Consider the following 13,407-nt stretch of genomic DNA (forward strand, 5'->3'; position numbering starts at 1 on the left):
TATTTGGAACCAATGCCACAGCTAACAGCCTAATTGAGGGATAATTACCACAGTATGAAACAACACAGTCTGGAGAAAAAGATCACAAGATCTGCTGCATCTTCCACAAGGTCCTAGACTACCTATATTACATGCATGACCAAAACCTCTATTGGTGGATCAGCACAGAAACTCACTCAGTCTGCTAAAACTAATGGGAATATCATGAACTTCACCAGGCTAGGATTAAGACCTAACTTCTGTACTCAAGCAAGGTGTCTAAACCCAAACAATGGTCCTGAATAATCACCTCATCTTGCTACTGAAAGCGTACAAGTGACAAAACAGCTGACCACCCTAAAAGTTAAAACAAAATGTTAGTCCTGTACTTGCATTTATCTGTACTACGCAAGTCTGCGCTTAGCTCTTCAGGCTACTATTTTGTCAAGGCCAGCAACAAAGTCACAGAATGCAAGAACTAAAAATAAGAAAAAAAAAAAAAAATCAATCTCAAGTATCTCAGTGGCTACATCATACGAAGTTTCACTTAATACAATGCAAGTCAGGTCACCCCCTAAGGCAAATCCTAATCTGTTGCTTTATTATTCACCAAGGAAGTTCTGCATAGATGCTGTAAGTGTGGAACATGAATTCATAATGGTACTGTGCAACAAACCACATGTAGTCAGTCAGTAAGTGGTGACTGTCACTAACATGAAATATGATTAAAAGATAGCACAGTATTAACAAAATGAGGTATGCTGAGATTACATGTAAAGCTTCCAAATGCAATAGCTCCAGTGTTAAATAAGCCATGAGAAACATCTGGGAGTGTTTGACAGAAATGGAAGCTGCAGTCAGTTGTTGGACATCATATGAAAGTGCTTAAGGAATCACTGGTGAGAGAGATGCTCTTCAAAAAGCAGGACAGCATGCATGATATAGGACAATCTTTGGCAACTCACTTTTGCATTGCTTATGCTGACATTGAAGAACACACTGTGATGAAAAGCAAAATAAGCTCTTTGAAAAAGTTGGTGTCATTCTTCATTTGGATCCACTGAGAAAAAATGTAGTTGCTGAAAGCTTTTTGAAAGTTATACATATGATCTGAAAGAACTGCTGAAAGATTACCTGGCATTAAGGCTTGTTGCAGATAAAGACAAACAAAGTCAGAGGCTGCAACGTTCTAAATAACACGGCAACTCCTTCTTTCTAGTTTGCAGGCACTTCGTAATGACTAGCACTGGAAGTAGCTGGAGGAAAAAGGCAGGGCTGGAATTCACTGTACATCAGCCTTTACTACTCTGAGAAGCCTCCCAACGATCTTTTACAGCCTAGACTATGCAAGAACATTTTCTTCGGACAAGAGATTCTTTGTAGCATAAAAGATGAAGTGATAAGGATAGTCATATGAGCCATCAAAGATGTGGGCTTCACAATAGAGCAACTCTCATATGCAAAAAGCATCATTTTTGCTAAAAAACAAACAAACAACTGCTAAACTGGCAAACCAATCTACTATTTTTTTTTATATGAGTACTTATCACTACGTCAGTAATAAAATATTTAAAAGCTCTTGCTGAGTTGGCATAACAAAATTTGTATTTCTTGCAAAACTTTGGTGAACGACAGATTTTCTCTCTTTATCTTTGTTGAGACTTTCTCTTGAAATTTACCAAGCCAGTATGGTAGTCCAGTAACATCACACACATGGAAGTTGATTCGGGAAATGTATACGCACTGCTTCATTTAGCTCCAAACATCTACTTCAATAAACACCTACTTTGTGTTAAGTCCCATTACTTCATTTCAAATGTATTATATTTTTTCTGTATATTCAATATGTAAGATACAAAAAAAAAAATAAGAAAACTTACTGAATAGCACCATCTTCCATTTAGGTAATATAAAAAAGGATCTTGAGGTTTAAGTTCAATTGCTTTGTCTAGGTGCTCCTATTAAAAAGAAAATCAGTGTCACTTTAGATGTTTGCTTAGCAAGTGTGTTTACATTCTAAGAGATTTGCTGCAAATCATATACAAATTCAGAACTTTTCTTCTGCTGCAATTATTTTCTAACATCCTAAATACATTTTAACTAGCAAACCATTTCCTTATTGAGGAAAACCACACACAAAATTATTTAACAACTTTGCACGCAATGCAACAAGACCACAAATAAACTGTTCAAAACTTCAGTCAAAGAGCTCAAAAACTTTGCCTGAAAAAGGCAACAACTTCAATTATATTCTTTTTATTTACAGTTAGTGTTAGGGAACTGTCACACACCAGACCAGTGAGAAAGCAACTACTGTCTTTGATAGTTCCTACATGCCAGCACCCATCATTGAAGTCTTTTCCACCCTGTAATATTGCTGCTCCAATGAAATGGTACAGGAGACAACAAATTGTTATTATAACATAAAATTCAGGAAATAAAAGGGTTCTGCTGCAGTGAAACAATAACAGTTAGAAAACATCTAATATGGTGATTCTTCCAAAACCACTGTCATTATAGGTCATAAATATCTTTATTTCTCTCTTTAATTTACTGAAGAAAGCTCTTACTGCTCAACCTGAGTTTAAAGAAAAAGAAATACATTATTTCACCCCTAAGTACTATTTGTCTCAAAATAAATCTCTCTTCTAAGGCTTCATTTTTTTCAGATCTCTCCTTTTCTGACTAAGCCAGTCACTAAAATATCCGAGTTACACAGATATAAGAACCTATTATTCTATCATTTTGTCCACAAACCGATCACATAGAAGCTATGTTTTCATGCTCTTATTTTCCTCAAAGCATTAGCATTGCCTAATGATTCACTTGGATTTTAAAAATTACTTCTGAAGAGGTAAACCTCACTGAAAAGGCAACTAACACCGTGGTTTCTTTTTAAACCCCATCCTTAAAGAACTGCAGCACTCCTCTGGTCGCATTTTTGTCATTTTCTCTTTCTTACCTCACTAGTTGCAGCAGTTGGGGCTTAGCTAACTCCGCACAGCCTGGATGTAGTTAATGTAACACTCCAAGCCCTACCACGGGCTGGATGTGATGGGGACCTGTCACATATCTGCTGCCTCTCACTGATACCCAAAATGGGGGGACGCTGGCTCGGAGGGCAGTGGGTGCAAACAGCCAGAGCAATACTGAGGACAAGAGGTAGGGAGCACATGCAACAGAAACTGCTAACTAGAATACACAGTTACCTCTGAAAGGACATTGTTAAAACAAACATAACTTATTAAAGGAGGCATGAAGCATGATTGCAGGACTATGTTAGTTCATCACTTAACAATTTGTATGTTCTGATTTTCTGAACAGAATTGTTTCTCTGTTTTCCTCATCCCTTTCACTACAAACTGTAACAGAAATCTTGATGTTCCTCCCAGCATCCTACATATTTTTTTTTTGTTTTTTGAAAGCATATAATCTGTTTGCATACGTAAAAATAACTTCAATTTAACATCGACACCAAAATAAACCTGTGAGGCTGAATTTACCATGTTGGAAAAATTTCTTTGACACTATATAAGGAAATAAGTTAAAGGAATAGCTTAAACAAAGCACCGAAAGCCTACAAAAACATACCTTAAAGAGATAACCATTCCTGATTTTGTTTTGTACACTTTCAAACTGAGACATATAGCCACACATAATTGCAAACCTGAGAGGGGAAAAGAAAAACACACACACATACTTTTTGTGATTTAAATAAACCTTTGAATCAAATTACAAAATATTTCAATACCTAGTTCACAGATTAACCACTGTTTTTCTTCCACCTTGACAGCTGGATAGAAGTTTGGCATGAACTGTACATATTCAGGAGCAGACAACAAAACAATACAAAACAAATAATGGAAACAAGAAGCTTAAATGACACTGTCAATGAAGTGAAAAAACAGGGATTTTTTCCTCCAAAATTTCCACGCAGCACCAGCATTGACAAAAGCTTAACTGGACACATTGTGCTCCAGACTGTGACACTCTGGGAATGCGAACACCATCAGCCACGGTACCTCACCCAGGAAGGCAAATCCTTGAGGCAGGCTCAGCAGCAAGCCACACAAGCCTCAAAAATCATATAGTCATCTTCTACCCTTCTCAAGCATCTCTGTGCCTTTCTGAGCCTCTAGCATTCTTATGCTTAATATTTCTTAATATTGTTAAAATTATTTAAAAAGCATACAACATGTTTTGCTATTAGAAAATCCCATCTGTCGTGACTAGCTGTATATTGCTAAGGTGTTTTTTTATTTTGTTTTGTTTTTTTAAATCTCAGAAATTGTGTACTGTGACCAGAGATAAAAGAAACGTAAGGTCATTTCCGTTAAAAAATGGTCTAATTGTTAGGCAGATAAAACTGAAAATATTTTCAGAGATGCCTCTGTGCAGAAAGTTATTTTCTAAGCAACACTGTTGACTTGTTGATGCTTCATTTCAACTTTTGTTGCTTTGTCCTTATTACTTCAATAACTACAGAAGCTCCTGATCATAAGGCAGCTCTCCCATGTATGTCAGTCCCACATTTCTTGGGCCTATTTTCATTGCTATTAAGATAATTTTACATTTCTGTACAACACTAAAAGAACCACCTAAGATATATTTAAGTAGTATAAACCACTACAGATGTTTTCTTTTTTCAGAATTTTACTTTTGTATTAAAAATTTCACAATGTAATATTGAATTAAAACAAAGAATAATCTTAAAAAAGGGAAAAAGAGTTGAAGTACAGAGAAAAACAGGAGAGTTGTGCAAGAAGCTTGTTAAGTTAATGATGCTAACAGAGCCGCAATCCATATGGTGCACACAGTTTTTAAGCATTACTAAACCTCAGTTTTCTTGAATTTCTTTATATAATGTAATTATTCAAGCTCCAATGAATTCTAATTAAAATATCACTGTTATCACAACTAAATACATAATTGCTTTGCTTACAGTCATACCTAATGGTTTTAATTTAGGAATACCCACGCTATAGGTTATTGCATTTTTAGTCTGCAAGTGTTTCCAGGTAAGGCATGAAAGTCAGAATAAGGAGTAGTTGCATTAGTAAGAGCTCTGTACAGCCTGCCAAACACTGCCGAGCAGGATGTAAGCTGTGACCAGCAAGCACAGAGCAAAACCCAGCTAATGGCAGCACTACTTCTGACGATTAAATCTGCAAGGGGAGCGTATTTCCTATGGGAAAGAGCTGGGAGGGAGAGAAAAAGCAAGGGGGGGTCAGGAAAGTTCAGGTATTTAGAAAGAGGGGGAAGGCACGGAAACCTTTATTAGGCTTCAGTAACTCAGGCAATGTTTCCCCTATTCCCTTTACTCATTAAGTGCTAATCTGATAAACTCAGCATACCATAGCTAAACGGATTGCTGCTACAAAAGAAAACAATGAAAAGCGAACAAGCTAATCCAGCACCTTGCAGTATTTCCCTGTCTGTGCGTGACAAGAAAGAGGGCCTTAGTCTAAACCAGTTCAAAGAAAAACTTCTACTTACAGCTAAAATCGCTGGGGAGGGAAATCACAGTGAAATTTTCAATGAATGAAAAAATAAGCTGACCTACTAACTTGAAAGCTTTTTTTTTCCCCTCCAAGGAAAAAATGAGAATGTCTTTCTGTATTAACTTTCTTTTTGTCTCTATTTTACACTTTTGAACTGGGCTATACAAAAAAAGGAATTGGCATAAATCTGTTAATTTGATTTAAAATTTGACGGCATTTCAGACACTCATTTCTGGGAGAGGAAGAAAAGATTTTATTATTATTATTATTATTTAATTTAGGTTTTACCTGGAAAGAATTATTAGATGTTTGAAATGATTTTAAAGTTTTATAAAAGAAGCATAAGAAAGCAAACTTTATTCTCACTGATCCAGACAGGAGTATTAAGAAAATGATCAGCACAAACTCGGGAGGACCTAGCTAAATACGCTTCCATCTGTTTTTTTTAATTCAATCCAGAAATCGTCTTGCCAGGTCCATGGCACAGCTCCTCGCAAGGCAGAGCAGCAGTGCTGCGGCTGTCCAGATCCTCACCCCGCAGCTGAGCTGCTGAGCTCCTCGGGTCTTCTTCAGCGCCCTGCCCCATCTGGTGGCCACACGTGGAAACATCCAGCAACTGAAAGCCCTGGGGGTTTTAACTTTTTTGTTGTTTAATCATTTCGTCCGCTATTATAAAAACTACAGGGAAAAAAATAAATAAAAATCACATAATAATGCTTACATACCTTAAGAAATTACTGAAATGTAGCTTTTGCAAGCCAGTTTTCCTGTTTTTCCTCACAACCACTGCTTAGTTATGCTCTGTGAAAATCAGGATTAAAATACTACCATGCTGTCTTCTCAGAGAGACATAAAAAGCTATGCAATGCTAGCACTGAAAAGAAGTGATCTAACTGCTAATGTTACCCCTGTATAATGTCAACAAATGGCCACAGAAATTCATCAAAATAAATGTAACGTAGATGGTCATGTAAGTTCATTAATACAGATAAAATATTTCTATGCAGTTTAATCATTCACAATTAAAGCTCAATTATTATTATTTTTTTCCCCAGATCAAGGGGAATTCACGTTATCCCTTCTGGTGTTCCAGAATTTCTATACATATTCCAACAAGATAAGACTGTGAGGGGCATACCTGCTGCAAAAAGAAGAGCAGCAGGTAGATCCAGCAAGTTTTTACATCAAGAATGCTCACAAGCAACATGATTTTTAAAACTACAAATTCAGAGAGATGATACCAACAGCTAGGTTCTGGCAACCACAGTTTATCCATCCCATATGAGACGGATATACAGAAAAGATTTAAAGCCTCCAGTCAGAATTAAGCCACGTTAGGACACTCCAAATCCCATTTTACTACTTGGCCTTCAATCCCCTCGCACACATATTTCACAGACTGCAATGCAGCCAGACCCCAAAGCTTTATTTTTAATCTGATGTCAACGAGATATCAATTCCTATTGAATTGTAGGGAGATTTTTGCAACTTATATCGCTGCTTACGACTCCTGTTGCATTACTCTTGGAGATCAGAGTTATCAATTCTTCAAGCTGTATCACTTTGCTACAATGATGCATCATTATAAAAGTATAGCTATTAAGATTCAAAGGAAAAATAAAGCATCAGTTTGCTATCACCCCCCTCATGGGGGTGAGGGTACAGAAGTAGCGGCTAAGAATGTGAAAGACTGCCAATGGACAAAGTAAAACGTGCCAAGGTGCAAAGTGAAGTGTTCAGGATTTGGGTTGTTGGGTGTTGACTTTTTTATTTTTTATTTTAAGTTGGTTTTGTTTTTACAACTTGGAATGCATTCTACATTGTAGAAATTGGCAGAAAAATAGTTTTCATATTAAAAAATTACCAGAGCACTGAAGCTGAGCTCCAGGAAAACATCACATGTAGCATACACTTGCATAGATGACACTTCCATGAAACCCATAGCCATATTTTGGTAGAAAACAAAAACAAAACAAAACATTAAAGTAAGGTCATCGAAGAATTCTGGCTTAATAAATTCGAACATAATAAATCAAAAGAAGAAAACATGCTGCTGCTAAGGGACATTCATAGAAGTTCATCAGTAGAAAATGTGTGCCATAGTTGAATTTCTGAGGTGGTGGAACCCACAACCGAATTGCGTTCCAAAAAGTTAAGATTTTATTTTTGTAACAGACATTAGTAGTCCTTAAAGCTGCAAATATGACCTTAAAAAAATTAGCCAGGTATAGTCCTGACTAATCTGGAAACATAGTGAAATGATAGCTTTCACAGATAGCAACACAACTGCCCTTGACAGAAAGGTAGTAAGGGACCACTTGGTTGCCAGTATTATTTTCCCTGTGACCATTCTGGCAAAAAGCTTCTAGTAAGTAGATGTTTTCACAATTCAAACCTACCTCCTTTGAACTTGTTGCATTGCTGTTTCAAGAACCCGGGGACGCATCACAGCAGGACTATCTGAAGCTCTCTGTGAAGTGCTCCTGTCATGCAAGTGTCAACATCTGCTATCTCCCCTCCACAAAGAGGAAAATCCACACCACAAAAAATAAAAACATGAGTAGACAAAGAACTTGTGAGGAAGGACCAAAAACATCCTGAGGCACTGCAACATTTCTGAACAGAAACATCGCAGTGACTTGTTCTATGGAAAGGAAAAAAAAAAGCCTCACTAGATTGTGGGTTCTTTTATTTTGCTCAAAAAATGACTTACCTAAGTAATGACTTACTCACTATCCCCTGCAATCACATAGTCCTTACAGGTGACCTTCCACTATTATCTCACTTAAGTGCTCTTTAACCAGAGATGCACATCTCTCTGATCCACTTACTATAGAACAAGTTACACATTTGCAGGAATGGCTTCTAAATTTGCCTTCTGTCTTTGATTATTTTTTTCTGAAATAATAAGTGGTTTAAGGATAATTGATTAAGATTAAGCATAATTAAGAACAAAGATTGCTGTAAAACTAGTTTTTGGTCTTCTCATAAAGCTAATACAAGACAAATAACTACTAACCTGAAACTTTGTTACAGGAAGTTTGACTGAGAGCAGTATTTCTGGTCCAGGTATCAACTCCTGAAATGTAAGACTGTATAATAGAAACAGACGCTTATAGCTTGTAATTTATCTGTCTCTGCCACAGTTCAAAAGTCACTTTACATAAGGGATAACTCAGGAGAGAAGGTTACAAGTGTTTAGTTAGATACCTGGTATAGATTTCATTTTAAGTCAGTAGTATGACAATAACCTACAAAATGTTCTTTTACGAGTTTTATTTCACTTGAAAACTACTTTTCTGTCATTGAGCCCTACAGATTATCTGTTATAATTCTATTACTAATAGTACATGGCATGAAAGGTCTTGGGGGCAATTGTGGTTCAGGAGGAGTCTTCACTTAAAATTACTCGGTTTTCACTTGAGAATTTCATTCTGGTCTAAATGAAACACATGTGCTATACAGCTCCTATCAGCAGGTAAGATCTACAGAGTAACCTGAACTTAACTGTAGTACTAAGTTCATTTGTGGCAAACAAACCAAAACGTAGTGCACCGAATGGTTTTTCTAAGTGAATGGCATGAAAACTGTCTGCATCTAGGAACCTCTCTATTCTTTGCAAAAACCGTAACAACGCCTCCTGAGAAAAAAAAAAAAAAAAAAAAAAAAGAGGTGCAGGGCCCTAGGCAACAGCAGAGAAGCTTTCTGGACCAAAATCTTGAACAAAACAAACACACAAACAAACAACTCACAAACATAAAACCCATTTGTTTTGTAAAAGAACTTAAAAGTTTGTGTACTATTAACATGTGTCTATATTTTGTGCTTCGTGTAATTGTAAAACCGTAAAGCACTGCCATCTGAAGAAACTACAGTACTGAATCATCCTTGTTGTACTTCCAGTTAAAAATGTGAGTGTAACGATGGTCCATGGTCCAAAATGAACTGTGAGGGTTCACAGTTACCATTTGGGAATCACTGACCCACTTTTTTTGAGACTTGGGGAAAACACCATGACCTGCAACTGGCCTATGGCAACTTTTGCACACAGGTTCTTTCACAACTCATAATGATCAATGCAGGCTGCACAAATCAGCAAGCCATGCACAGTAGTTATTCCCCATCTCTTCAGGGGTGATCAAACAAATAATAAAAGGTTACGGCTATGGTTTTATTTTCCAGTGTTTCTATTTATTAAAGTTTTTTAGAATTGACCATTCAAAACAGGTTTAATGATCTGACTGGCAACTGCAGCATGAAGTGTGATTGCGTTGCGTGTAAGACACAAGAACTGAACTCGAGGCCTACATGAGCAAGAGTCTGCTGACAAAATCATTCCACAAAGTCCTAGTGCTGCAGATAAAAATTACATTTTACTTCCCAGACAGCTCCTAGCAGTTGCACAGCACAAGAAAAACCCTGCTCTGGAAAAGAGATGTTTTTGCCAGTATAACTCTCATCTGCACTAGGGCTTTACTAAACAGTTATGTCAGTCAGGGTGTGACCAAAACATATTTTATTTATGCTGTAAACAGAGCTTTCAAGCAACAGGGATAAGCTTCCAAAAGAAACTTTGAGAGGCCTATTGCCCTGCTCTTTGCTAAACTGTAAAAAGAGTGCCAGATTATATAAAGTTCCATCAAAGTGTTATTGTGAAAAAATATTCTACGGTGCAGCTGCAAATGACCTTTTCTGATGCAGAGGAAAGGCAAGAAGCAGTTGTAAAGACTAATTCAGTTCCAGTGAAATGTTCTCCATTGAAAATCAAAAAGGAATTGGCCCTAAAATTAGAAATACACACACATCTAAGTTAGTATTACCCTTATTGGTTGGGTATTAAAGAATAACAAACAAACAACTGAAGATCTACATCAGAAATCCTCAGTACAAACTGAATTGCAACTTGCAAGAGAAATATGAAGTAATAAGAAGAGGTTCTATAAATATAGCAGAATGAAAAGGACCACAAAGGAAAGTATTTAACAATTCAAAACCAGAAAACAAAACAAAAATGAGAGATGAAACCAACATGGTTGAAATCAATTTCCTCCTCTTGGCTTATATCGCTCTCCCCCAGGTTAACCGTAAGTAGAGAGCTGGGAATATGACCAGGAAAAGAACAGGCCTATCCTTTAATCCTTACTCATTTATTAAACAGCTTAAGAAAACATTAGAAGTAATGCATGAGTGAACAATGTAGATAGCAGCTATACCAAACATGCGTTAAAACCTCAGCTGTGTTGATAGGAAATATCAAAACCCCTCAGGAAAGATAAAGTGCAGATTAGTAAGAAATCAACCAGATCTTTCTGTAGACAAGGTCAGAAAGCCAGCTTCATCACCAGCAGCTAATACCAAAACAGGTAATCTTACATAAAAAGTGAAAAAAATCTGTCTGACAAATTGATGGACTTACCTTACACAAGCTAAGGTTATTTAGTAGGTTCTTCCATTACCTTATATAACTTCACAAACTTTTACAATGGCAGTGAGATGAAAAGCAAGAATTTTGGTCTGAGACAGTGCTGTTTTTCCTCATGCTCATCTGCAGCCAGCCCAAGTTCTCGCCGTGTATCTGATCACCAATTATAGTTGATAGAGCCCCTGTTCAATTCACAGAATCCCTGCCTGGACTGCTCTGCCTACTGCTGCTGGAGATGCCCTAGGGTGTCCCATCACTCCCAGCTGCCGGCCCAGAAGGGTACAGGGCCCAAAAAATCGCATGTGATGTATGTCGTGTCATACATACACAAATATCCTGGCATTGTCAAATACCAAGTGGTCTATCAGATAACTCTCCATCCTCCCAAAGGGTAGGAGAAGACCTTTACTCAAACGTAAGCATGCATAAGGAATACAGTTACACGCCAACCTGGAACTGGGTAGTGCACTTCAACTGTGAACTTGGGTAAAACTGGTACACGCTTCTTCCCTAAGTGACCGCCTGTTAGCAATCCTAATATTTTATATATTTTTCATTATGCTTTTCTCTTATCATTTTTAATTACAGATTTCATATTACTCTCACATCTTATTTCTTCATGCCTTAATTGTATTTTGCTTTTCTGTTCACACACTATCTTGGCTATTTATGATTTTAAGCAAAATTCTGTTTGCATACAACTTTGAGAGCCCAGTTTATACAGGAAGGACTCCCTGAACTCTTCTTTCCTCTTCATGGCAATTAACATGTAAAATACTGTTAAGATAAACTGCATAAATTTGCAAATGCCAGACCCAACCAAAGCAGATCTGACATACAGCTGACAACCAAGTTCTTCCGGGTAATGGGGAAGGTCCCAGAAGAAAGGAAAAGGGAAGAACAGTTGCTATTTTGAAAGTGAAAGACAGGACAGAGGTTACAGACAAGCCAGCCTAATCTGAAAACATTCTTGGATGTTTCTTTTCCTTAAGTGTAAAGGTACACAAAGCAGTTAATACAAGTTTGTCCTGAACACACATTATCAAAGAAAACCACCTTGTTTTTTTCCTGAGAAGATAAACCAGCTCAGTATACTAAAGGAAAGCAATGCAGGGAATATAGACCTCACTAAACCCACTGAGTTTGTCCCATATGACATCTCTCAACCTAATTATGGAAATACTGTTTAGATTAAATCACCTGCAGACAACTGCACAACAAGGTTCATGTGAACCTGAGCATTGTTAAAGGTGTTCCATAGAGTCTCATCCTGGGTGAATTATCTTCCAGTAATTTCATTAATGAAATCAATGCTTTATAAAAAATAGGAAAAAAAAATCCTTCAAAAATAAGACTGCAAATTGGACACAAGTATTTGCATCCCAAATGGCAGATCATCCTCAATAAACCAGAGAAATGATCTATAATCAACATGAAATCTATGCAGCTTGTGGAAAGTACTACACCAAGGAAGAAAAAAAATAAATGCACAGTTACAAAACAAGCCCACTGCTGGTTAGGTCGCAGCACAGCAGAAGAGGATGTACAGGGACCCCAGCCTAAGAGTTGCCAGGCTAGAAAGCAACATTCGACTGTCTTTCTGGATCGTATCAACAGGGAAGTTCACTACATTCAGTGCTTCAGCTGGAGCAGTATGGTGCACTATACTTATTATGCATCAAGTCAGAAAGACTTCAGAAAAGAAAAATAAACAGATAAAATAACGTGGAAAAATATAATTATATCAAGCTATTCAAATCTGTTATGTCCATCTACATCTCTAGAAAGCCACCAGTTCAGTAAGTGATAAAACCCTCGCATTTATTTGCAACCCACATACAAGAAGTATGGCAACTGCAAACCCTACAAAAATCCATTGCTTGTAACAAGAAGCAGTAGCTTATAAAACATGAAATTCTCTACTTAAAACTCTCAAATTGGCTTTCTCAGCTAACTCCTCGACCACATCTCCTTACACTCATAACTCCTCCCTTGCTAGATGCGCCTGCCAGTACAGGATCTCGCATCCGAAGTCCAGCAGACCACCTACATCTGCCCAAATAGCGTGCAAGCTTTTGTCAGCATAGTTTCTGCCACTAGAATTTACACTACAAGATTCTGTCGGTTTCACAGGCTAGTGGGGGGAATGGGCAGTCGTGCACGCGTGTGATTTGTGATTGTTTATAGGCCCAGCTTTAGCTGAGAGGGGTACACCAGCATTATCCAAAGAAGTGGCTATGACTGTGATCAGGCAAACAGCAGACATGGCTGCAAATTGCTTTCAGCAGGTGTTCTAGCTACAGAGGCTTCAAATCACCTTGAATTGAGGAGTGATGCTCAGATGATCCTATTTTCTGTTAATTTTGCCACCAGAGTAGCAACCTCCAGCTGATTGGCATTAAGAGGCAGGTGGGTAAGGCCAAAAGCAACAGTTTTTTACCTTAAACTGCCACATTACAAACACCTGGGGCCTAGGTTTCACCTCCAGACAGGCGTCACCATTAC

General features: G+C 37.5%; 1 protein-coding gene across 3 annotated transcripts in view; it reads right to left on the minus strand.

The window, feature by feature from the left end:
- The window catches only part of RMDN2 (regulator of microtubule dynamics 2), a 45,755-nt gene that overhangs the window by 18,782 nt on the left and 13,566 nt on the right, over positions 1 to 13,407 (minus strand). For all 3 annotated transcript variants that reach the window (XR_011094684.1, XM_068676449.1, XM_068676450.1), the window contains exons 6-7: positions 3,571 to 3,646; positions 1,860 to 1,937 (exon numbers count right to left, since the gene is read on the minus strand). Coding sequence is in view for 2 of the 3 variants with exons in the window: in XM_068676449.1 (XP_068532550.1) it covers positions 1,860 to 1,937; positions 3,571 to 3,646 (154 nt within the window). In the remaining variant the exon portion in view is untranslated. The remainder of the gene's footprint in view (positions 1 to 1,859; positions 1,938 to 3,570; positions 3,647 to 13,407) is intronic.

Source organism: Anas acuta, chromosome 3 (assembly GCF_963932015.1).
Source record: "Anas acuta chromosome 3, bAnaAcu1.1, whole genome shotgun sequence".
Lineage (NCBI taxonomy): Eukaryota > Metazoa > Chordata > Aves > Anseriformes > Anatidae > Anas > Anas acuta.